This window comes from Atractosteus spatula, chromosome 4, assembly GCF_055471065.1.
Source record: "Atractosteus spatula isolate fAtrSpa1 chromosome 4, fAtrSpa1.hap1, whole genome shotgun sequence".
Taxonomy (NCBI): domain Eukaryota; kingdom Metazoa; phylum Chordata; class Actinopteri; order Semionotiformes; family Lepisosteidae; genus Atractosteus; species Atractosteus spatula.
Window position 1 is genome coordinate 58,265,908 of NC_142709.1, and position 23,381 is coordinate 58,289,288.

The 23,381-nt window shown below is 39.6% G+C and overlaps 1 protein-coding gene across 5 annotated transcripts in view; it reads right to left on the reverse strand.

Moving 5' to 3' along the window:
• tfdp2 (transcription factor Dp-2) overlaps positions 1 to 23,381 on the reverse strand; it is a 41,105-nt gene that overhangs the window by 11,724 nt on the left and 6,000 nt on the right. For 3 of the 5 annotated variants that reach the window (XM_088912841.1, XM_088912839.1, XM_088912844.1), the window contains exons 3-6: positions 21,804 to 21,870; positions 13,602 to 13,690; positions 3,837 to 3,958; positions 1,995 to 2,039 (exon numbers count right to left, since the gene is read on the reverse strand). In XM_088912841.1, the coding sequence (XP_088768967.1) occupies positions 1,995 to 2,039; positions 3,837 to 3,958; positions 13,602 to 13,690; positions 21,804 to 21,870 (323 nt within the window). Of the gene's footprint in view, positions 1 to 1,994; positions 2,040 to 3,836; positions 3,959 to 13,601; positions 13,691 to 18,628; positions 18,700 to 21,803; positions 21,871 to 23,381 lie in introns of those variants that run through there. The other 2 variants (XM_088912842.1, XM_088912843.1) reach the window with 2 other exon arrangements.

Genomic DNA, 23,381 nt, shown 5'->3' on the forward strand with positions numbered 1-23,381 from the left:
TGAATAAATGCTACACAATATAAAAAATAAGATTTCCAAAATTAAAATCAAGTAGTCCTTGGGTTAAAGATATGAAACAAAGTAAGAATCAAGAGCATCATTAATATAATAATGTTTATTAATTTTGAGATGCATTATAAATATGTTCATTTTTAGCATATTAAACCAAGCCTTATACTGCAAGTGAATAAATACTGTGATTTTATTCCTCTTAATTTACACTGAGTAAAATATAATCTGGCTGTGTTTTGAGCCTTCTATGTCTAAGAGGTGATGGCAATAAAATAGAAATTATATTTGGAATGCTGTTAGAGATGATTTTCTTTTTGGGTCACTTCAACTCCCAACAGCAGCACTGTATGGCATGTGCACATGCCCCGAAACAGACTTACAACAGGGCTGTGTACTCGCACTATTTCTCTTGGACCCGTCTTTTCTCTGTTCTTGTGCAGTTTGTACTCAGTGCCCATCACTGTATTTCATTTCCTAGTTCTCAACTTTAACAAACTGTATTAGCTGCTCGGATCTGCGGCACCTGTAGCCTCATCTTAGTTAGGTGAACATCTAGATTTTAAAACAGGATTTTAAAAAATCATAGGTGGGAGAAGGGAAGTCTTTTTTAAAACATGCCAAAAAAAGTTGAAAATCCCTCAGACCCAAAATAATACAACATCTGACTCTTTTACATCTCCATGCGCAGATGCCATGAAGCCATAAAAATATGGCTTTATTTAAGGTTGTTCCCCAGTTATTTTTAAAAATGTTTTGTGTAGAAACTGAAACACGGAGAAATTTGCCTTTTCCCTTTTCAGGTGAGAAGGAAAACTCAAAGTTCCTGTTAATTCAGAATTCAGACCACAATCGCAACCTTTGTTTCGTACCACGATGGACCACTTTACAGTACAACCAATTAAATGTTTTTCTTCTTTTTAACCCGGGCCTGGTGCCTGAATAGAGGAATGTGCTTCGGTCCTCAATAAGCCTCACGTCAAAGCACGGTCGCCAGCCGAACAAAGACCAGCTTGGCTTGTGTTGCTAGGGTACTCTCGGCCTAACACACTCCAACTCTTCGCCCGTCTCAGGCTGCAGTAGCTAAGGCTAAGCCACGCTTAAAGCCAGACACTATTTCCTTCAAAAGTGCGAGAAAGAATGCAGTGCTCTTTTTAAAATATATAATTCAACAAAAATCAATCCAAGAGGTGTTGTATTATAAAGATACCAAGATTAAAAAAACATGATAAGTGATAATGAGTTAGATCATTTTTGATCCTCTTGATATTTTTTCTCCAGGAGCTCATTATTTTTTCTCATGACACCGGTGCAGGGGGTTCAACGTTGCACCTCCAGCACCGGTTCTGTATGTGCAGCCGGGGAGATGTTAAAAGACGAGTGGCTCGAAGGTGGGCTACCCACATTTCCTTAGTACCCCATTGAGAGAGACTGAGACGGCCAAGATGTTAACCATGCACCGGAAAAAAATGGCAAGTCCAAATCAGGTGTATTTATTTAGCCAAAAAATATATTCTATGCTTATAAAAAAAGAGAAAAGAGGGGAACATATTAGTCTAATGAGGTCACAACTTCATACAGATCTCTTTTGTGATTAGACACTCCAGGGAGCGAACGAACTAATAATTACATTTAAAAAATCCTACATTCAAAACAGAACAAAACGTCACAACATATTTCCAGACACCTCCATAATCTTTAAGGAAATTGCAGAAATGTGTAACCAAATTATTAGTGGAGGAATAAATTATTGCTTAGATGTAATGAGTGACTACCGGTTGTCTATGATTATGACTTCTTACTGCGTCACACTGCGGAAGGAGAAGACCCAACCACAGACAGTTCCTATTTTTGACCCAGATCCCAGATTACTAACCTCAGGCTGTGATCACCACAAACATCTTAAACCTGCTTACACAACCTCTCCAAAATACACAGTGAGTAAACAACACATTTTGTATTTCAGACTGTTACAAGCCACTCACCTGTCTGAAAAGTCAGATTCCACATCATGGGTCCGTTTTCTGGCCCTAAAAGTAGATAAATACATTTATTCAAAATACAACGCATATACAAATAAACATAAAAAAACTATAAAGTGAAAACCTTTGGACCCCTATGACAACGGTCTGCTTTCTGCCTACATTGTTGTGTCACAAGAAGTTGCTTTTATTCCTCATGTCAATCAAAATTGTTAGTGAAGGCAAAAAATGGCAAGTTTGAAGCTTCAATGTTATTATCCTCCAGCTGGGAATTCAACAATTAATCTAAATGTATGTTGTTTACACTGACAAAGTTTAAGGGGAGCCAAATATAACTAACAATGTCTTAAATTGTACTTTCCCACTAGTTTTTAATTCTGTTATGGATCAGAACAGCAGGTCAGCCAGCCTAATGAATAGCGGATGTTTCTTAATGGGGGCAGTGAAGATTAAATCAGAGGGTCTGCAGTGAGAGAGAACCCCATTCAAGCAATATGAACACTTCAAAGGTAAGGCAACGCTTCTTCATTCACAAATAAGCAAATGGCTGTGAATTCAAAGACTGTTGCTTTATTAAGTTCAATCTCAGCATACCTACTTGTGCATGAGTTAGAAAACAGAATGAGGTCAACTAAAAGTTCGGAATTTTTAACAGAAAAATTCTGAGAGCAAAATACAGAAACATCAGCCCTGTTTAGGATTAACGAGATTTTAATGTCCGGTGACATACCATGGAAAATCTTTTCTGCTTACATGTGCCACAGCAGGATTCTTCCCCTAATTGCAGGGCACAAGCTCTAGAGTGATATGCTCCTTGACGTACCTGAAGTTTTCAATTTACAACACATAGCTTTTGCTGACTGCAGGTAAGAAACCCATTCTTTCTCTTTTCCTGCTGACAGTAGCAGCTGTCCTTTTCTTCCTGTAGATTTCCTTAAAGCTTCTAAGGCATGTCATCCACATTTTTTTAAATCTCTTTAATTCAGACTGAATTCTCCCAGACCCATGTATACACAGTATAAATAATTTCTAAATTTACTTTTACTGGGGCACTTTGACCACAAAGAAGGGGTCGCTGATTTCAACGAGCATAAAACATTCACTACGTATCCACAGATGATTGTTTTTAGATTTTAGTAACTACACTGCATGATCACTTACACAGATGAGCATCTAACAGCTCACCTGGACAGTCTCGGACAGCCAGAAAATTCTATTTCAGCACTTTGCATTATGCGAGGTGTGGTTAAGGCTGGCCACTTACGTGGCAGTAGTTAAATTGTACATTTCAGTTGAGAATAACAGCGCTTGTTTTCTGATCTGAGATCACGTGAAGTGCAAAGTCTCACATGAGCATCCACAACACGACCCTCGTCTTGCACTGCAGTTTCATCTGCTCTATCCACAATGACCCGACCCTGACCTGGCTGGTGAAAAGGGGTTGTCAAAGGCCATTTCCTGGAGTGACAAGATGCCTCCATGAAAGCAGGGAGCTGGCTGGCTGGCTTTGGGGGGGGGGGGGGGGGAGGGGTGACTGAAGAATTAGCAGAGCGGCAGATCAAAAAAGGTCTGTCCTCTGTTGCTCCACAAGAACAGGTGATGTCTCTGCGAATGTTCCCAGTCTAAATAAGCTTCATCTTTTTGTTTGCATCAAATAATGATTTTCACTATCAATCACAGGGGCATGGCCCTTTTAGCACGCCCAAGGAGCGCAAAGAGTAAAGGCACGTTACTCGGCTTATTTAAGGAATGAATGCTTCTAGGGAGGATTTGTAGAGTCGTGCGGTCTGCTGTTATCCAGTGCGCTGTGAGGGCTGTGGGAGGGAAGACAGCAGAGACACTCACCCTGAAGCCCATTCCGTCGAGTCCGTCAGCCGGCTCTGGGTGACCATTGCGGGCGTGTGGGGGAACGGACTCCCGATGAGGATGCTCCCTGAGTTAGGTACTCGCTGAGGCGTGCTTATGATCTGCAAAATCCAAGAAAACTCAAGAAATCAAAACGGGAAGGAAAAAAACCTCCCACAGTTCAGCAAAATAACCCTGCCGGCAACTGGGAAACATCTTCAATCGCCTTCTGACAGAAGCACAGACTTCTCTTTAAAAAGGCCGCGTGTGCAAACACGAAGATCAGAGCCCCTTCCAGTTTATTATGAAGAGACAGCTGTGTCAGGGTCTCTTTTCTGTCAAGGCTCTAGCAGGGAGACTCGAGTTCTCATGTAACAGTTTAATCACGTACACCAGGGACTCAAAGGAGTATTTTGCTGGGGAGAAAGTGCTTCACCAGGCGGTGTTATTTAAAAGAAAAAAAAACTTTACAATAATACATTAAAACTCAATTAAAATTTTAGGTTGAGTCAGTTGATTAGACAAGACAAAGCACTGAACATTAAGTAATACTTTGCCACCACCTCCTTCTGGATACATATATCTTCCTGCCACCAAAGCGCACTCACTGGCACCACACACAGGGCAGATTCACACTCCGCTCCTGGCCGCTGCAGCCAGCGCTCACAGCGTGCGGTAAAGCAGTTTGTGGAAGTGCAGTGGTTGACTGATTTAACCTGTTACATAAGGAGGTGTAAGTTCATCAGCCACTAATGTCATTTCATGTTGCTGAACAGCTTAGTTATAGCTCAAAGGATTTAATTTGGATTAGCACATCATGTCTGCATGTAGGCAATGCTGTCTAGCAGTTAGAAATAGCCAGGACCTGTACACATTCTCCACTCCGGTCTTACCTAATAATTCTGTTCTAACATTAAGGTTGTTAAGTTATACAAATGTAGGAGGGGACCTGCTTTATTTGAAGAATACTGCTGGAAGTGTACTTATGTAGCCCCCATCATCAAGAACATCAGGAAGATGAGTGGATGTGGAATCCAGACTCTCCTTTGTACAGAAGCTCTTCTGTGTCTTAATTTGCCAGTCTTGACGGTTTTGAAAAGCTCAGTGCATGGTGCTCATTTTTGTTGCTTAGAAACAGGATAAGAAAAAAAATACCCAGCTATTTAATGCGTTCTGTAGCTTGGGATTTTACATGGTCTGTAAAATAGCTTTGAATAACTTAAATCCGAGGACTCACACTTGACATTTCACTTAAAGGGATTCTAAAATAACTCAGATTTTTGGGCTAACCAAATCACTGAGGCCCTATGGAACAATACCGTAGCTGAGATTTTCATTGAAAATATACATTCAAACACAACACCTTCATATGCATATCTTTTTTTTATTTATAAAATTAGCATGTACATTAGAACAAATTAAAAATGAAGAGGCAATTTTGCAGGTCCAGCACATTTTGGTAGGTAGGATCTAATTGAACCAAGGATGTAATCCAGTTGATTCTCGAAATAAGCCAGGGTATCAAGTTCAACAACATGGCTGGTTAGCTTGTTCCATACTCCCACAACCCTTTGCATAAAGTAGTCTCTCCTGTTCTCAATTCTAAATGCTTCTCCACATAGTTTTCCCTTGTTGACATCTACTACACTGATTTTCTCAATGCCTTTGAGAAGTTTAAATGCTTTTATCTGGTCCCCTCATTGTGTTCTGTGATCAAGACTAAAAAGGTTTAGTTCCTTCAGTCAGTGCAGGGCATTCCTTTAAGTGCCAGAATGCAACCAGTTGCTTTTCTCTGCACTGATTCCATAGCGGCTATATCTATTCTATAATGTGGTGACCAAAGGTATACACAATATTTACTGAGGCCTTACTAGTACTATACAGTATTTCTGCATGCTAAAATTTTAACATAACCTCACTTGATTTAAAATCTACTGTAAGATGACTAGGGGAAGGGTCATTCATAACAGGTATTTTCGGAAAGACCTACTTAATATACTCGATATAGACCTAAGCAAAATGGCCGCCAAGAAGAATCAGCTGACCCATATATGGAAAGGGTCTACCCTGAGAAACAATGAGACACAGCTGAGCTTCATCAGGAACTGAAATATAAATGCTCCGGAGGCAGTGAACAGGGTGGAAGCCGATAAGGTGAATGCGGTTTGGAGGAAGAGAGAGGAAATAGGATTGTGTTAAAGATCGGATTAAAGAATAACAGACTACTGAAAGGAGATATGGTTTATGGTTTCGGATTGCAGATTGTGGATAGGATACAGCGCGGATTGGTGTTATTACGGATTTTGGAACTCGGATCGGATCAGGATTAAGAGAACGAATTACGGACTAGATTTGGAAGATAACGTTGCTTTTAAGTCCTGAAAGGCCATCTCTTCCATTTCTGTCCACTTTATTTTTTCAGGACAGCTTGTTTTTGTCAAGTCATGAAGAGGGGCATGTAGCCAGCCACTGTCCTAGCCGGTCTGAACCCAGGCAAGAGGACACCAGAGATGAAGCCAGGTGTGACTACCTCACGAAATGATCTAACACCACTCTTTCTATCACTTGTCCAGAATTTAGTTCTTCAGGCTGAAGCCATTTCTTTGCCAGATGTAACAGGTCAAACATTTGAGATCTAGTGGGCTTGTCCATTTGATATTTCCAGTTATGGAACCGGACTGCTCGTATCGCCATTGTTACCCCTAATCTCGCCAAGATCTCCCCTTTTGAGTCGCATAGTTCTCAGGGTAGACCCTTTCCATATACGGGTCAGCGGATTCTTCTTGGCGGCCATTTTGCTTAGGTCTATATCGAGTATATTAAGTAGGTCATTCCGAAAATACCTGTTATGAATGACCCTTCCCCTGGTCATCTTATACTACACTATACAGTTTAACATTTTGTTTGCCTCTTCATTGCATCTCCACACTGTCTGTAAATAAACAACGTGGAAACTTTAAGTCATTTTCATAAGAAGTCTCTTCTAGCTCCTATTTCATATTTTGCATTACGTTTACATTTAAGGAACATTTAAGGAATATGGCCAGCAGCCATATCACTCGGCAACTCACAACTGGCAACCAACTGAAGCTAAGCAGGTGTGAGCCTGGTCAGTACCTGGATGGAAGACCTCCTAGGAAAAACTAAGGTTGCATCTATGAATTGGCTTCATTACTCTGCTCCCCTCCCCACTGATAACTGATGTGTGGTGAGTGTTCTGGCACACTATGGCTGCCATTACATCATCCAGGTGGATGCTGCACATTGGTGGTGGTGGAGGGGAGTTCCCATTACCTGTAAAGCGCTTTGAGTGGAGTGTCCAGAAAAGCGCTATATAAGTGTAAGCAATTAATTAATTAACAAACAGGATTATAAAGGAAAAGAAAAGAGGCACAGAAGAAGGCTCCACAGCCGAAATGTTGTCTATCTCCTTTTTTCCTTACAGCATGGAATAAACCTTGACCTGTCCCTCTGCAGCCTACACATGCTGACACACTTCCAACTTTCTAGTTTTCATTTATACTCCTGTACAAACCCCTGCACTTCATAATGTATACATTAAATATCATCTGCCGGGTGTATGCCCTGGCTTGCATATTATTCAGAAGTTTTTGAATTTTATCAGCTTCTTCTATTGTATTTGCTAATCCTACTATGTTTTTCTGTATCATCTGCAAACATGACTAGTTTACTAACTGAACCAAAATAATAGACCACTGATGTAAATTAGGAATAACACTGGTCCTAGTAAAGATCCCTGTGGTACTCCACTAATTACATCACCCCTTCACATTTGGCCTTTAACTGTACTCCTTTTTGCTATTTATTAAACAATTCTCAATATATCTGCACGTTTCTCTGAAAAACTACTACCTGTAATTAAGAATTTATCTTTTTTGAGAACTTCATTAGAAGACATCTTAAAATCTAAATACACCACATGATAATTTCTGTGTGTATCTATTACTATTGTTGGTTGTTCAAAGAACTCTCAAAATGGTCAAGCACAATCTGCCATTTCAAAATCGATTATAGGTTGACTATTTCTTAGAATATTATGTCCAAAGAACGAATCCACTATCTTAGTTCTAATAACTGTTTCCATAACCTTACATGTAACAAAAGTCAGTCCAATGGGTCTGTTAATTACTTCGGTCATTTTTTTCTCTCTTTTAATGGATGGATTCTACCTCTGTGCCTCTATCTTAAGCGACTGCTGGAAGAGCTAGACCAGTGGCCTCTCAATAACATCTTTCATTGCCTTGAACACAACTGGTAAGATACCATCAGGCCCTGGAGATTCATTAATCTTGAGTGCGTCTAGTACCCGAAACACTTCTGTCTCTTATATGCAAACACTACTTAATAAAGAAATGTGTCATTCTCTTGCTCTAGTTTCAATTCCTAAACCTGAACACTTTTTTGGATATATAGTGCTACATATCCACCTCTTCTGTGTTTCCTGTCTATCTGAACGAGCGTTTATCCCTCAGTGTTACAATCATATCCATCACTTCAGTTTAGCCATGTTTCTGTGACCCCAATTATATCATAATTGTTTGCTGATGTGGTAGCTAAGGTATAAGCATTTAATTTAATCCCTTGTTGTGCCCAGCACTACTTCCTTTTGGATTTTCTTTGGCTTCTCTGCCCTTCCGTTCCAGGCTATGTGTCTTTATGTTTTTTCTGGATCTTTCCGTCACGGAGACTGGTGTAATTAGGTGTAATCACTCACATTTGTACAGACGGCCTTTGTCAGGGAAAAGGTTCCCAGTAGCCAAATAAGCTGAAGCCACACAATGTCCTCACCCATGTGTCGACGGATTAACATGTTTAACCGTTTACCTTTGCCCAGATTTGGTAGGATTCCTGGGAACACAACTGATTTAGTCCTGATCTCTAGCTTGTTGCCAAATTATTTGAATTTGCTCTGGAGAGAAAGCTTGCAGTTTATACCAATGTCATTTGTGCCCATATGGACAACAACAACTAGGTCATTGGCTGCCCCAGTCTAACCAGGAGCCTGCTGACTATAGATGATATTGAGCACCTTAGCTGCAGGGAGAAATCAGAGCACTGTTGTCTCACGGTCTCTGGTGCGCGTCTCAGTTATTGTATTCCAGAGAAAATAGTCTCCAACAACCATCAATTTTCTTTTTGGATTCTTAGTTGTACTGACATTAGTTGTCATCGAGGCCAGTGACTAAGATTTTGGGTCAGGTCCTGGGGTGAGCTACAGTAGATGTGTCTGGTGTCTGTTTTTTCTACATGCTGTGCTAAGGAGCAAAGTATCTCACCTAATCCATGGTGAGAACTTGTTGTTCTGCAGAGTAAGATTAAATATATACCACCTTTCCGCTAAAAAAACCTCAGTCTTCGGCTTTGACTGCTGTTGTTTGCCTCTAGAATGAAAACCAAGCACCAATACTTTGACCTATCCCCATTTCCTCTGTAAGTGTCGAAACAATATATTCGGTATAGGCTCACACAAACCTGTACACATGCATATAAACAATTAATTACTAATATACATGTACACTAATGTATGTGTACATAAACAGTATACAGATATAGAAAAAATGTACATTAAAATAACTTGAACTGTATGCCTACAGTACGCACAGTAAAAGCTGAGAATTGAGAGCAAAGGGCTGCTCATCCCCTTGATCCCATTGCAGGGACAGCTCTAAAAAGCCAGTCACACTTAGTTGAAGTGGGATGTATCTGATGTAGTGAGCTAAACAAATGAATTGCTTAAGCTGGAATTGCACCCAGGACCCCCAGAACTGTGAGGCATCAATGCCAACTATCATGCCCCCATCGTATGCAGGTGTTTATGTGTAAACTGTATGCAGTATAGTTTACACATACAGTACATTTTTAGGCTTTTGTACAGGATTGTATGATATACACACAGAAACATGTCTGCTCTGAATATCAAGCTTTTCTGGAAACATGCAGACAAGCAGATACTGGAGAAGTCCACCTAAACACCACCCCCTGTGTCCAGAGTATTGCAAGAAAGACTCTGCTCATTAAAGTTCCTGTATCCAGGTCAGCATTTCCCATTCTATCCCTGAAGCAGAGGAACTGAGCAACGGCTTCAGGGATGCAACAGAGTATCCGATTATTCACATCACAAAGGAAGAAAACCGAAGACTGTGCACATAATACAATTAACAGCAAACATATGCCAATACCCTGCAAACCACCCTGTTTTTTTATTTTTACAGCCACGAGGTGAAAATTTACAGGGTGTAAAAGAACTGATAGTATTCCTGGCAGATTGAATGAAGAGAAGAGCCTAGGAGGAGAACAGTGACTTGGAACAACCGCAGTGAGACTGATTGCACAGTGCCACCATGTTTGCGTCTACATAAATAAATAATTATGGGATCATAAAGTATATGAAGGGTTTTACAGGCATGATTTAGAAAATTCCAGGAATTTAAATATACTGTCCATCATGGCATGTTATGTTCTATTAAAAACACGTCTGGCCTCGGGTTAAGTTGTTTTGCTGTGTATAGCAGCGCAATGGAGCGCACGGGCCTTCACTTGAGATTATATGTCAAAATAGAGAATTTAACAATCCCAGCTGCACATATAGGCCAGGATAATGACAGTGAAGCCAAGTCCCTTTCTGTGCACACTACAGACTAGTCTTCATTCAGCAAAAGTTATGTCAAAATTCTCTTTGCACAAACGGTTCATGCAACAGATCAAAGTCATCTTTTCCCTGAGGTGAACTGTCAAAGTACTGCTTCTGTGCAGTAGGGGTAATGTACTTACAGGTTCCCTACAGGTGATGTGATCAGTCTGTATAAAAGAACACAACAACCTAGCTAAAACCACTTCCCAAACATTTCTCTTTAAATGTGCAAAGATTGCTTCATCCAGGACTCTGCAGACTGTTTTCGGTCTTTCAGTTATGAATGATGTGGACAAGGGCTACTCGTGTAACTAGCAGATGTCAATGAATGACGTTGCTGCTAAAAAAAATTAAACCGGCTGTCCGAACACAGGGTTATATAATAAAAGACATTTCCAGGAACTATAAATGAAAAAATATAATATTGTATAATATCTAACATGTATATGTTTATATAATGTTTGTACAAATATGGCTTATTTAGGCTTGACAGACCCATGTTGAGTAAAGACTCTTCCTATGAAGCACATTAATACTTTAATCAAACCTTACTTAAAACATTCTGTAAAACAAACTTTTTCTGCCTTTTTTAAAAGATTAAGTCAAATATTTAATTTTCAGCACAACAATATTTTAAACCACTAGATTCAAAATTGTTGGTAATAGCGAGAAAAATTGTAAAACTAAGAAACAAATGGCAAGACAACCCACCAAATAACATTAAGCATGCAAGCAATTTAAATTGTTTTATGCTTTTTTAACAAATTACAATAATGCATTTTAAATGTTAGATAAAGCTGCAGACAATAGGGCAGATACAATTTTCAGACATGCGGCAAGAAATGAGTTCAATAAGAAAACTCTTGAGTGTCATTCTGTTATTTGGGTGGAGACAAGGAAGGTTGCTAGTTCAAATCCCGCGGCTAGCAGAGGAATCCTACTCCGTTGGGCCCCTGAGCAAGGCCCTTAACCCCAACTGCTCCAGGGGCACCGTATAAATGGCTGACCCTGTGCTCTGACCCCAAGCTTCTCTCCCTGTCTGTGTGTCTGTGTCTCATGGAGAGCAAGCTGAGGCATGCGAAAAGACTAATTCCTAATGCAAGAAACTGTATATGGCCAATAAAGTGATCTTATCTTTAGTGATAATGAGGTGAAAACAGATACATTATATTAATTATCTGAAAGGACTAATTTATCCTCAACTTCTACAAGTAAACAAAATATAAGTAACAGGTCATAAAAACAAGATGTCACTAGAAAATGAAAAAAATTGAACGTTATCATCTTAGGTGCCCAGTGTGAATAACGCTACCATGCTCTCAAGTCCCATGCTGCCACCTGCTGTTACGTTTTCTGAACTACAGCACCACCTTGTTATTGTTAACAATAATACACAATTTATACAATAATTAATACTATACACTGAATTTTCCTGAGCGTGAATACTATTGTTAGCTTCAAAAGTGAACAGATTCAATATTGCTAAATTTATATAGTAATTACTGCAATATACTGAATCTTCCGGAGAGAACTGTAAAATACTCATTAGCTTCCCCAGTGAAAGAACTTCCATTTTTCCAATCCTTCAGCATGTTAGACAATACAATCTAAAACAGAAAAGAGGTGATTCTATGCTTTTGCCATCCCCAGGGATCCTAAGAACGTAAAAATGGAGATAAATCTGCTGATTAAAATTAAAGAAACATTAATCATGCCTCATGTGACAAATGAGCCACTGGATCCACAGATTCTATTTTTGGTAAATTGGCAAGTATGCTTGACAGAGCATGCTATCTGAGGCTGTGGGAAAAGCCCTTGAGAGAAATTATGATTCACTCTGCAAGGGAGAAAACTGGATTTTATAAATCAAGCAGAATTTATGTACAAAGATTTATTTTTACCCCCGTGCCTGAATGGAATATACCATGCAGGGAATGTTACATCAAGCCAAATTATACTCCGAACAATATCAGGTCTGTTGAGTGAGTCGAGTGATCCCAATATTAAGAACGTGACATTTATTTACATTTTTCCTTGTCTTTGGCCATCAGCTACCAAAGCTGTCAGTGTGAAGCTTGTGCACAGCAGTTTCTTTGCAATAATCCTCAAGACTTGGAGAGGGGGAGAGACAGTGTCACGAGCAGAAAGGTCACAAACTCTCATTGAAACTGATGAAATTGTCAATGGAAATTGATCAGTGACAATACAGAGCCATCCGTTAAGAAACAATCAATTAATTAAGCAATTATCAACACAGCTAAAAAATGGCTGTAAGACTACTTCACGTAATTTTCCTACAACCAGGTTAATTTTAAGTCATTCATTATTATTCTTACTGACGGGTTCTAAAAAAGATGAAGAGAAGTCATCACCAACATTACTCTTTATTACTGCCATGCTTTCTAATTCTGAAACTTCACCAGAAACAACATAGAGCCTACATTTGATTAAGTTTATCCCATTATCACAGGAGGGGAAAGCATTCAACAGAATATTCTAAAGAAAATTAAATGCACTTTAACACTGTTTAAATAGCAATTCTTTTGTTGCATTCAAACTGTAGCAACTATGTTTCGATTTTTTTTTTGCAGAAACAATATCAATAAAGATATTAAATCAACTACTATGTGACCTAGGTGTTATAGTATTACAGTACCCTGTGCTTCCATTAACTGCAAGTTTAAATGCAAACATGACAAAAATCAGTTGCAACTACAACTACAATCAAGTATTTACAGACTGAATCATGGACACCATTTTCATTGACGTATTTCTGCTACTCTACAGAAGTCCAAGGAGTTGCAGAAATACAATCTTACACACTGTCTCTTCAATAGACACCTTGCTATTATGAAGGGGGCTCAATAAGGAACAGTCATCACTGTCAACTACTTAAATTCACACAATATTATTTACACTTCATAAAGCCGTGAGTTCCAGTATACCAAAGGTGCCAGCACTTATGCCTGGGCTTGAAGGTTCCAAAATAAGTTCCCACAAACAACCATTACAAAAAAATGATGTTTTATGGTTTATTAAAGTGGCCTATTAAAATATCTAATATATCAATAGCTCCTTGAATGATGTTTCCAGACTTCCAAATTAATACTTACCATTTGGGGTCCCACATTCACGTTTATTGGTCCTAAAGTGATCTTTGATGAGGGACTGAAATTAGAAGCAGCTACCACTGAAATATCACCTGCAAGAAACAATAGACACTATTAATAACTAGAAGCAGCGGAAGTGGTGGGGATGGGGGGGTGGTCGTGAAGAAGTCAAAGAAAGATCACTGTTCCATGTCTTCCTGGCCTTTCTAATTGCAGAAGAAACAGTTGAAATATAACATCAGGAAAGAAACTATAATAAGAAGAAAGAGAGATATCAATTGATACACAAAATTGCGTGCTTTGATCACTATCGACACGTTAAGCCTATGCCTCCAGTCTGTCTGATGTGTGAAGAATTTGACACCTTCATTCTAGTCAAGTCGAACGTGCAAATCTCTGGCTTTGTCTTTGTGATGTCACGTGGGAAAATTCATCCTAGGGATACAAGCCCCATTTGAAAAAGCATCCTAAGTATCAAATATCATACATTCACACAATTAAAATAGATTCAAATGTGAAATGTGTTTATACATATGCACAATCACATGAACACCGGGCATACTTGGCTTTCAAAACAAATACATTTTTGCTTAAAAGGCATACAGTAGCACTAGTATAAATGGGTTTGCTGCCAGAGCTAAACTGAAGGCAGTATCTGAAATTCATGATTGGAGTTCAACCGACTAATAGACATTTTACATTCTAACAGACAGCTTTGATGCATCAGTCACTGTAGCTTATTTTATATGAATAATTCTAATATTTACACTGCTGTGTAAACTGTAAGGCTATCAGGAGTTACAAACTCTATGGTACAAGCAACAACTATTTACACAAAGCCTCCACTAATGATTTCTACTATGATATTAATTTTGGTATTCACGGAGCTTAGTTTGAGTTGCGAAGAAACCAAGCCAGTCTTTAATTCATATTTATTATAATATTCAAAATAGTGATCACAGCAACTCAGGGTAAACTATATGAATAGCAATATGACTTGCTATAGTAACTAAACTATTACACAAAACAAATTGACTCTAATTCACTTGTTCTACCACAAAATACATCTTAATCACGATAAACTGTTAACATACTGTATAACACAATGGTTACAAGATTCATAGAAGATCACCACTGTATTTGTGTGCAAGACAGAGAGTTACGACAGGAGTTCAGAGTTCGCAGAGTGAAAATAATAAACTTACTGAATTGTGTCAAATTACTTACGATCAAGGTACCACAAGACATAATAATAAAAGTAATAATATACAAATAAAAAATAACTTGCAAAAGCTTGAAGTTAACATCAAAATTATGCAACTTCCTTAGAAAATATATTCTTTGTCTTTGTTACCACTAGATCTTTATATTTAGCTTGCAGTCTATTAAAGTTCCAAGGTAACAGAATTTCACTCTGTGAGAGAGCAAACAAAGGTCAAAGGATATTTATACTAAAAAGGGAATGGGATTGTTTAATTTTATGATGAAGTCCTCATCTGCCCCTACTTCCAACACATTCTGAGTGATATTGAGATTAAATGTATTTTGCGCATGTCTAATTTAGTCCATTATCTTCATTATTTTCTAGAAAGAATGTAAAACAAACCAAGCACATGTTGCCTTTATACCCCTGCTGCACAATACTGATAAATTTGATTTACTCAATCAATTGAAATGCTTGGATCATCCACCTTGTCTTTTATAGAACAAAATCAAGCTTGTGTGCAGACCAAATTGTATGGAATAAAATAATATCAAACGACGGGTTACGCATTTCAGAAAATATTTATTATTCAAACCAAGAACCACTACGAAGGTTAAGATTTCTAGCTTCACATTTTGAAGTTAATTTTGAAGAGAAATCCACCCACACCTAAAAATCTAACAGTGTGTCAACTACTGCCTACACGGCATGATCAGTGCAACAGATGCTTAAGTGAAAGGCTTAGTATTGTTGGAATCTGAGCAACTGCAGTCAGCCTTCTGTGTTACTCATTCACTCTGTGTTGGCACATGACGAATGACATTGATGAGTTCATGAAAGTGGAGTACAAGCTGGAAAAAAAGCCATGGTGGTCAGTGGCTCTACCTGTTTGAAAAACAGCCTGGCCGGCACTACATTTTTATGGTGAATGTGTGTTTCGAGTTGGTTGGAGGAGAGCAGTTACAGTTCAGGGTTCTGTACTGAAGCACTGAAGTGATTTTTCCTTCCAATGGACACTTGCCACACAGTTCCACCCTCAATGGGATTTGCAGTGCACAGAAACTTCCTTTTTTATCCTGAAGCTAAAAAGAACAGCTGTCTTAAAATGTTCCACATAGCCTTAAGGAGAAAGCTATAAAAACCTAAAGGCAAACTAGCTAACAAATCAGTCAGCAGGTTTTCCATTTTCTTTTTTTGGTGAACTGAGCTTCTTAAATCTCCTTTTCGGGTCAGTCTTATCTAGAATAATGCTACGTCCAAGAGTTAAGAAAAAGTGTTTGCTGCCAGGAGGTTCCTGGTTCTTCAGCTGTTGCTGACTCACTGAATATTGCCATAAGCAAGTTACTTCACCTCCTTGTGGTCTGCCTTTCACGACAGCCATCAAAACAAAGTCCTACAGTAGCTGCTGATGCATTGTTCACCCTCTAGGCTCTGCAAACTACTTTAAGAAAAATGAGCTGATAATTATTTCCCAGTATTTCCCCATTACATACAACACATAGGATATCTAATACAGAAGAGGAAACTTCTGTAGACACCAAGGTAAAATCAGATCGATAGCTTGGGGCAAAGGAATTTTATAAAATCTACACTGACAGTTATATATCAAATGGGTGATTGCACTGGTCTGACTAAGGTAAAAACAATAAAAAAGTAAGGGGAATGCCATGGATATTTAAAAAAGAATGATGGGATATGGTGATTAAAACAGTCAAAAATTGGACTGGACATTCAAACTGGTTTAACCAGCATACAAAGACTGAATATGTTTACTGAGAGAGAGATACTGTACATGGGGGTTGTTACTGGGAAAACTAGTTTTTCAGAAGAGGATGCCAGCTGGTAGTGTAAGACACTACAACATCTTAACACCTCATCACCAAAGTCTTTCCTGCCAGACCACAAGAATACGTTACACTGAGCCAAGCTACAGCCGAGCCAGATGTTGTAAAACAAAACATCAAGAAGTCAAAACCTAAAAGGTTCTAAGTACATCTTAATGAGAAGAGGAGGGAATGTCCATGAAGGAGGTTTCTGCTTCTCAATAAAAAGCATTCTACAATTTCTATTGTTCTATTGTTCAGATTAATCTCAAGTCACATCTGTTTTATAAATTATCTGCAATATCTATCTGAAGTTTTATGTATCATGTTGGTACAGTCCCACCAAGAAAGAGATTATAGCTGGGAACTTACGGAGGGTTACAGAGGCTTTGAGATACTGGTTATATCAAAAGAAATGGATCTTTGAAGAAATGGAAACAGGACTCTGGAAAAGAAAAATGTTTAGAAAGACGTTGTCGCAATGTTATTGATAGGCCTTGAAATTAAATGTAATCCAGGCCTCCAGGTTTTTTTCCTTGGGTTTGAGAACCTGTAAGTTCTGTGAAAACACACAATAACCTGTTTGCCTTGTCATAGCCGTCATTCTGCAGGAACTGGCAGAACACCCTGTTCAAACTATGAGAGTTCATCCCCATTCCCTGGGTGAAAGACAAAACCCATTGGGACATACATGGAAACGACATGCTGATACTATGTGCCTTGACCATTATGCAGTCCCTTATGAGAATGGAAACGCCTCAAATTCTAGCAGAATTCCTACACTGTAACTCATCAAAACAACTGGAATCACTGCCAATAATCCCGAGGGCAAACCAAAGACTGCTCTTTGAAACATCACGATGGGCCAGACTGTTCAGAAAACCCAGAGTGCTGCAGCAACACTTTGGATTCACACACTGGACTTTTCCAGGCAGTACATCACTAGTACAATGGTAGGCTCTGCCCCAAGCAGCACACAGTAAATGGTGCCACCCACACTCCTGCAGTGAGCCCGATAGAGAGCCATAAAGCATTGGAATGCACAGCCTCTTCATGAACAAACAATGGCTCAACTTAATTAGAATACAGCTGACCACAGTTCCACTGCACACACTTCCAGACTGGCAGGCAGCGCATGGCATGCCTTCATCAAAAAGAAACACGGGGCAACTCATGTTGAGAGGAGGCAGGTGAAATGTTGCTGCTTTTTACAAGTGTCCTTTTTTATATAAAAAGAGCCTAGCCTACTACAAGTGGCAAGGCTATAAGATCAGAAGTTTTATTTACACTACACATGGACCAAAATAAAAATGAAATAGAAAAGCCAAGCAACAAACAACTTACTAATCTCTCAGAAAAGGCAAACACAGGGGATCTTTCCTATGTGAAAATGTAGTAAAGGTTTAGTGTAGGTTACATTTGAAATTTTCTATTGGACTTCCAGCTTAACTTTTTTTAGAAACAGTCCTCTTACTATTTATCCCAAAAGGAGAAGAAGCAGAACAAAAATGTTTTCAATGCAAAATATAAGACATATCATCTACATTTTGGTTAAGATGCATAGCTATATGTATTTGGCTTTGTCTCATAATCAATATTCATTATAATTAGGAGCCACAATCTTACATCTTTTCACTTTGTTCTACTGTTCAACTTTCAGAAGGTATACCACTTCTAGAATATGATCCTCAGCTTTTTACTGCACAAGAAATATTGGGGAAAAAAACACTTTCCTTTTGCACCAGAGAGAAAGAAAGTGATTCATCTTTTTAAATGAAGTGCTGTTTTTTTGCAATTATTTTAGCAACAAAGTAAGCTAACTTTGCCCCTCCCCCCCGACAGCATGCAGTTTGTCTCACTGAAACTTCAGAATGGTACAGACCTTACCATGACACACACTTAAAAGAAATCTTGAAGCGTCAAAACAGCCCAGAAGTGACTGGAAATTGGCAGAGAAAATGCAAAGCGTTAATCAGGATGGTAAAAAAACAGCTTTCATTTACCTGAACTGAGAAAGCATGCCCCTCACTCACTGCAGCAGCAACCAGACTCTCTCCTGTCTTTGTTACCATTCAATGGAAACTTGAGACTTAGTCAGACATCGAAAGCAGAGCACAGAGGACATTCATCTGCTACCCAAACAAAGTCTGAACACACACCATTCACAAAGCCCTCCCTTAAGATCAATGTCTCCACAGTCTCACTGTTCTGCCTGCTTCAACACAGCCAGAGGAATGCAGATTTAATGTGTCCAGAGAGAAGGATGGAATCTCATGTTGTTTCTTCTATTGCTTGCTTTGGCCTGGCTATGCTGACGGTAGAGCAGCACTCTTGAAAACAAGCAGGATACTGTACTGTGGTACTTTCAATAAGCCTGAGAGCATGCCTGCAAACTTAAGAGACTTTAAGACAGCCTGATCAAGCACTAATATACCGTTTAATTTAATTACGCTTAAATTAATTTTTTGTATAGTTGTACTTTTAGAAAAAAAAACACAAACTGATAAATGTTCAAATACTTTAATACAATTATTCATTATTGATATCAATGTGATATGAATGATTTCTTTTAAATTTAAACAGAATGCTGAACTGAAAGAGATGAACACAGAATGAGAATGGAACCCCACAGTAACAAAATTCAGTTGTTGTAGGTAAAGAAACTATCGCTTTTAATGCACTGGATACGTTTTTTAATAAGATACAGTAGATCATCACATTGACAGAGCAATATGCTGGCTGCACGCAAAACGCTTCACACTAAAACCGCAAAACCAAGACGTGGATTTTTAATTTCCTGGGCATTAATGTAGTACAAGGCATTTTGGCAAGAGATAAAAATTAAGACCTGCATGTGACAGGCCAGGCAGGCATGCACACTGAAGCAACACCAGGCCCCAGCACAGATAGAAATCTTATCCCTCAAGACATGTGCAGCTTTTTCACACACCCAGCTCCGAAGCCCACTTTTCTAGTACGAAGAAGAAACTGCAGCAGGCACATTTTGTTACAGACAAATGAATTAATTTACATACATTAGAGATATTTCAGGCCAGCTGTCATTTCATATTTTGTGGCCTTTTTTTTTACATATTAAATGAAGTGCAGTGTGGAGCTGATTTAAACTCAAAGTTTAAAAAGAAACATTGCATTTTTTTTCTTGTTAAATTTAAATGGTACAAAATTCTGCGTGCCTAAAAAAGCCCTTTGAAACTAAGAGGTACAAAGGAATTAGAAGAGCAGCACATAAATCTAATTTTCACCCAAAACTGCTCCATCGCACATCAGGATCAGAGAAGTGAGCAGCAGATTGACTAATAATACTAAAATTCTCCAGAGTCCGTCTCAACTGGTTTGTCAGCTCAAAGATCAGTCTCAGTTGGTTTGCCTGCTTTGGTAAACAGACTGAATTTGCAAAAGAAAAACTAAAGCATCCACTGTGCAGTTTAAAAGTGTAAATGAAAGAAGAAAAGCAGGTCAACCTTCTCTTTGCAGTACATAAGTAGTCATTGACAATTGGACTGCTATATATTGCTATAATAAAACATCTTATACACACAAGTTAACCTTCGACCTTTTTCAAGACTACAAACCTGTAATATGAGCCAGTGGCCAGCCCTGTATCCTGGTTTCCATTGGTAATTTGTAAGCATACAGCACAGCTCATATCACAGTGTCAGCAAGACAATCAAATATGTAAGTTAAGGCATCGCCATATACACCAGTCAAATACAAAATACAACCAACTGACCCAACTCCGAGACCAACCCAGACCCTTCAGACTTAGTATACTGTAACGCATACGGCCTCCATTGCTTGCGAGAGCTGAGCTGGCTTACCAAAGCGGTGACATCACCGCCCTTCCCTGTGAATAGCAGGGGCCGCAGCCGCTGGGCTGAGGGGAGATTTCCCTTTGGCTCAAGAGGCTGGGTCCCTGTTGAGTGACGCCGGAGGCCCGGGTTTGAGTCCATGACGGTGGGGGGCCGACCTGATGCGGCAGTGGCGAGGGCGCCCATGTGAACCCCGTAGCTTTACAATATATACTATTAAGTGATTAAAGTGTCAGAAGTGTACAGTGTACAGAAAGTGAATAGAAATATACTGTAGAAATGTTGTCTTCACTTTGTATTTGGTGTTACTGTTCTTAATACTAATAAAGTCGATTCACCAGGCTCATATCAAACCCAGCATCATTACAGCTGTAAAACACCAGTGCTAACCACTATGCCATCACACAAGCTGAGGTTCCTGAAGAGCTGCAACTCATGACACAACAGTGTATTGCACACACATGCCAGGAACATAGCCTGTACTTGCGAATAGCGTGACACTGAGATATAGAGCTGTACCTGCAGTGAATATTTTATTCTGGCACACTGTTATTGTTTCAAGTGACAAAGCAGACAAATATTGCCTTCCAATTTTTTGCCTAAAAATAGTAAAAGAATTCACCCTTTACATCACATTTTTAGTGATCATGTCTGATGATTTGAACTGCTATTTCCACAATCAAAAATTGATGCAGGTTACTCAGCTTTAAAAATGTAACCCATGCTAAACTTCATACTTGTCCTCGTATAACTGCCCTTTTGAAAGTTGACAAGTTTATCACTTCTGGCACGGACAGCAAAAGGTGTTTCTCCCGACACTGCCCACACCGGCCATAACTCTGCTACTCTGCTGAACCGCAGGGCTGGCCGTTATGGGTAAGCAACTACCCAAGCCACGTGCTCAGACTACTGCTCACATGTACAGTATGTACAGTACTATCACACAGGCTTCGCCACATTATTAAAGAAGAAATCCAAAGAAGGACTTCCAGTACAGTACTCCACAATATGAGAATTAAATTAATACACTTTCATTTTTAAATTATCTCTAGTTAAAATTGACTCAACCAACACTACAACAATTTTGTTTTACCTACTCACAGAGGAAGCGAAATCTGAACACAACAGCGACCTAAAATGAAAACTTGTGGAACTGAGCACTGGGCAAACAGATCGGCGAAACACAAAATACAACATTCATTTTAGAGTTTGTTCCTTTTTATTATCGAACAGTAAATATGCTGCCTTCTGCCTTCAACGTCTTTTTGTACCCATCACTGCAATTTGCCTTACGGATATACAGCAGACCCGACACAGTATTAAACAACCACACCCAATTACTACTTACTTCTGACAAGGTTCTGATTCGTGTTCAAAAAGGCTTTCATGTCTCCACTGATGCCTGGAGCTCCAACCTAGACAAAACAGTAAAAAGAAAGCATTTCACATGAACCCTGAGGCAATGCACCGTGACTGGAGAAGTACAAATATCTTGAGGTTGTGTTATGTACTTGCTACATCGCACGTGTTTAACCTAAGGAGGAAACTGCAGTCAATGGTGTAACACAAAATTGCACTGGTTACCAATCAAAACGAATTTTACATCTGATGATGTATTTCTGAAATGCTTTAGTCATGGCCAGGGCTGTTCTTCTTTCAGGCTGCCAACTCTTGCTGCCACATGAAGGCTGGGGATAAGACTGCTGGCGCAAACACAGTTCTTTCTGGAGGAAGAGGCCGACACACAAAAACAGCACCAAAAACACAGTAGCTCAACCTGCCTGGGGATGACAAAGACTGGGCTTTCCTAGGCTTGAAGCTGGCTGTTAACTGCTAGCTTCCAGGAGACAGAAAAACACAGGAGTGTCTGTAGGGCTTTCCCTGCTCACAGCAAAGCAGGCAGTTAATTAGTGGAGGGCTTGGCAAGCTCTATACTGTACACAGGAAACACAGAGGAAAGCCTATTGCCTAAAATATATATATGCAAATACCTTGCAGTGACAGTTACTTGCAATGGTATCAGGGGCACTCTATCACGTTGCAAATTCATTACAGTTTGCCTCCCAATTGTTGTTCAATAAAGCTGGAAGAGGAGTTTTCCTTTCAGAAATTATGTGGAGTGGTCAAGAAAGGCATTTACCAATTACAGTATATCTTCAACAGGTCTGAATGAGGGGTAAGGGCAACCAGGTAAAAAAAAAAAGCTATGTTCTAGCGCTCTCCAGTGGCACTGTAGTTCAAGACCAATTGCTTGGGTGTTGCCAGTTCCGGGGGTACTTCACTGTCATTAGCTGGCTGTGACAGGGATTCCACCAAGCTTAGGCTCTCGACTGGCTGAGTGACCCCGGGACTTGCAAGGAGCCTGCGAGCTGCAGTGTGGTCAGTGAGAAGCACACCGGTCTTCCAGGCAGTGAGTTTTCCTGTAATGCCTATGAAGCTCTCCCCACGTCAAATGTTGATTATCTCAACAGAGTGCATCTTGGGAGAACATGCATGAACCTATATCCCTCCAGCATTGGTAGAGACACTCAGCAGTGTGACAACCTTCACCAAGTATTTGAGAGTCCAAACCGGAGGGTATATAACCGAAAAATAACTTTCAATAAATCCGTACATGGCTCAACATTTTTTTACCACATCTGTATCAAGGTTCAGCACTGACTGGAGGAGAGGAGGCCCTTCACTGACATGAAGTCATGCCGGCAAGTCCTCAGGAAGCCACAGGGGTCACTGTGGTACCGAGAGCTGAGACGGCCCTAGCTGACTATGACTACTGGCTGGCTCACCCTAAGCTGGGCAATGCTACTAAGGCATTCCTGGTCATAGTCTACTGTGACCTAAGCCAGACATGAACCCATGATCAAGGAGCATCACCTGCACTTGGGTGGTTGACCCTCTTGGGAGGCCCAAGCCATTCTTCTTTTGA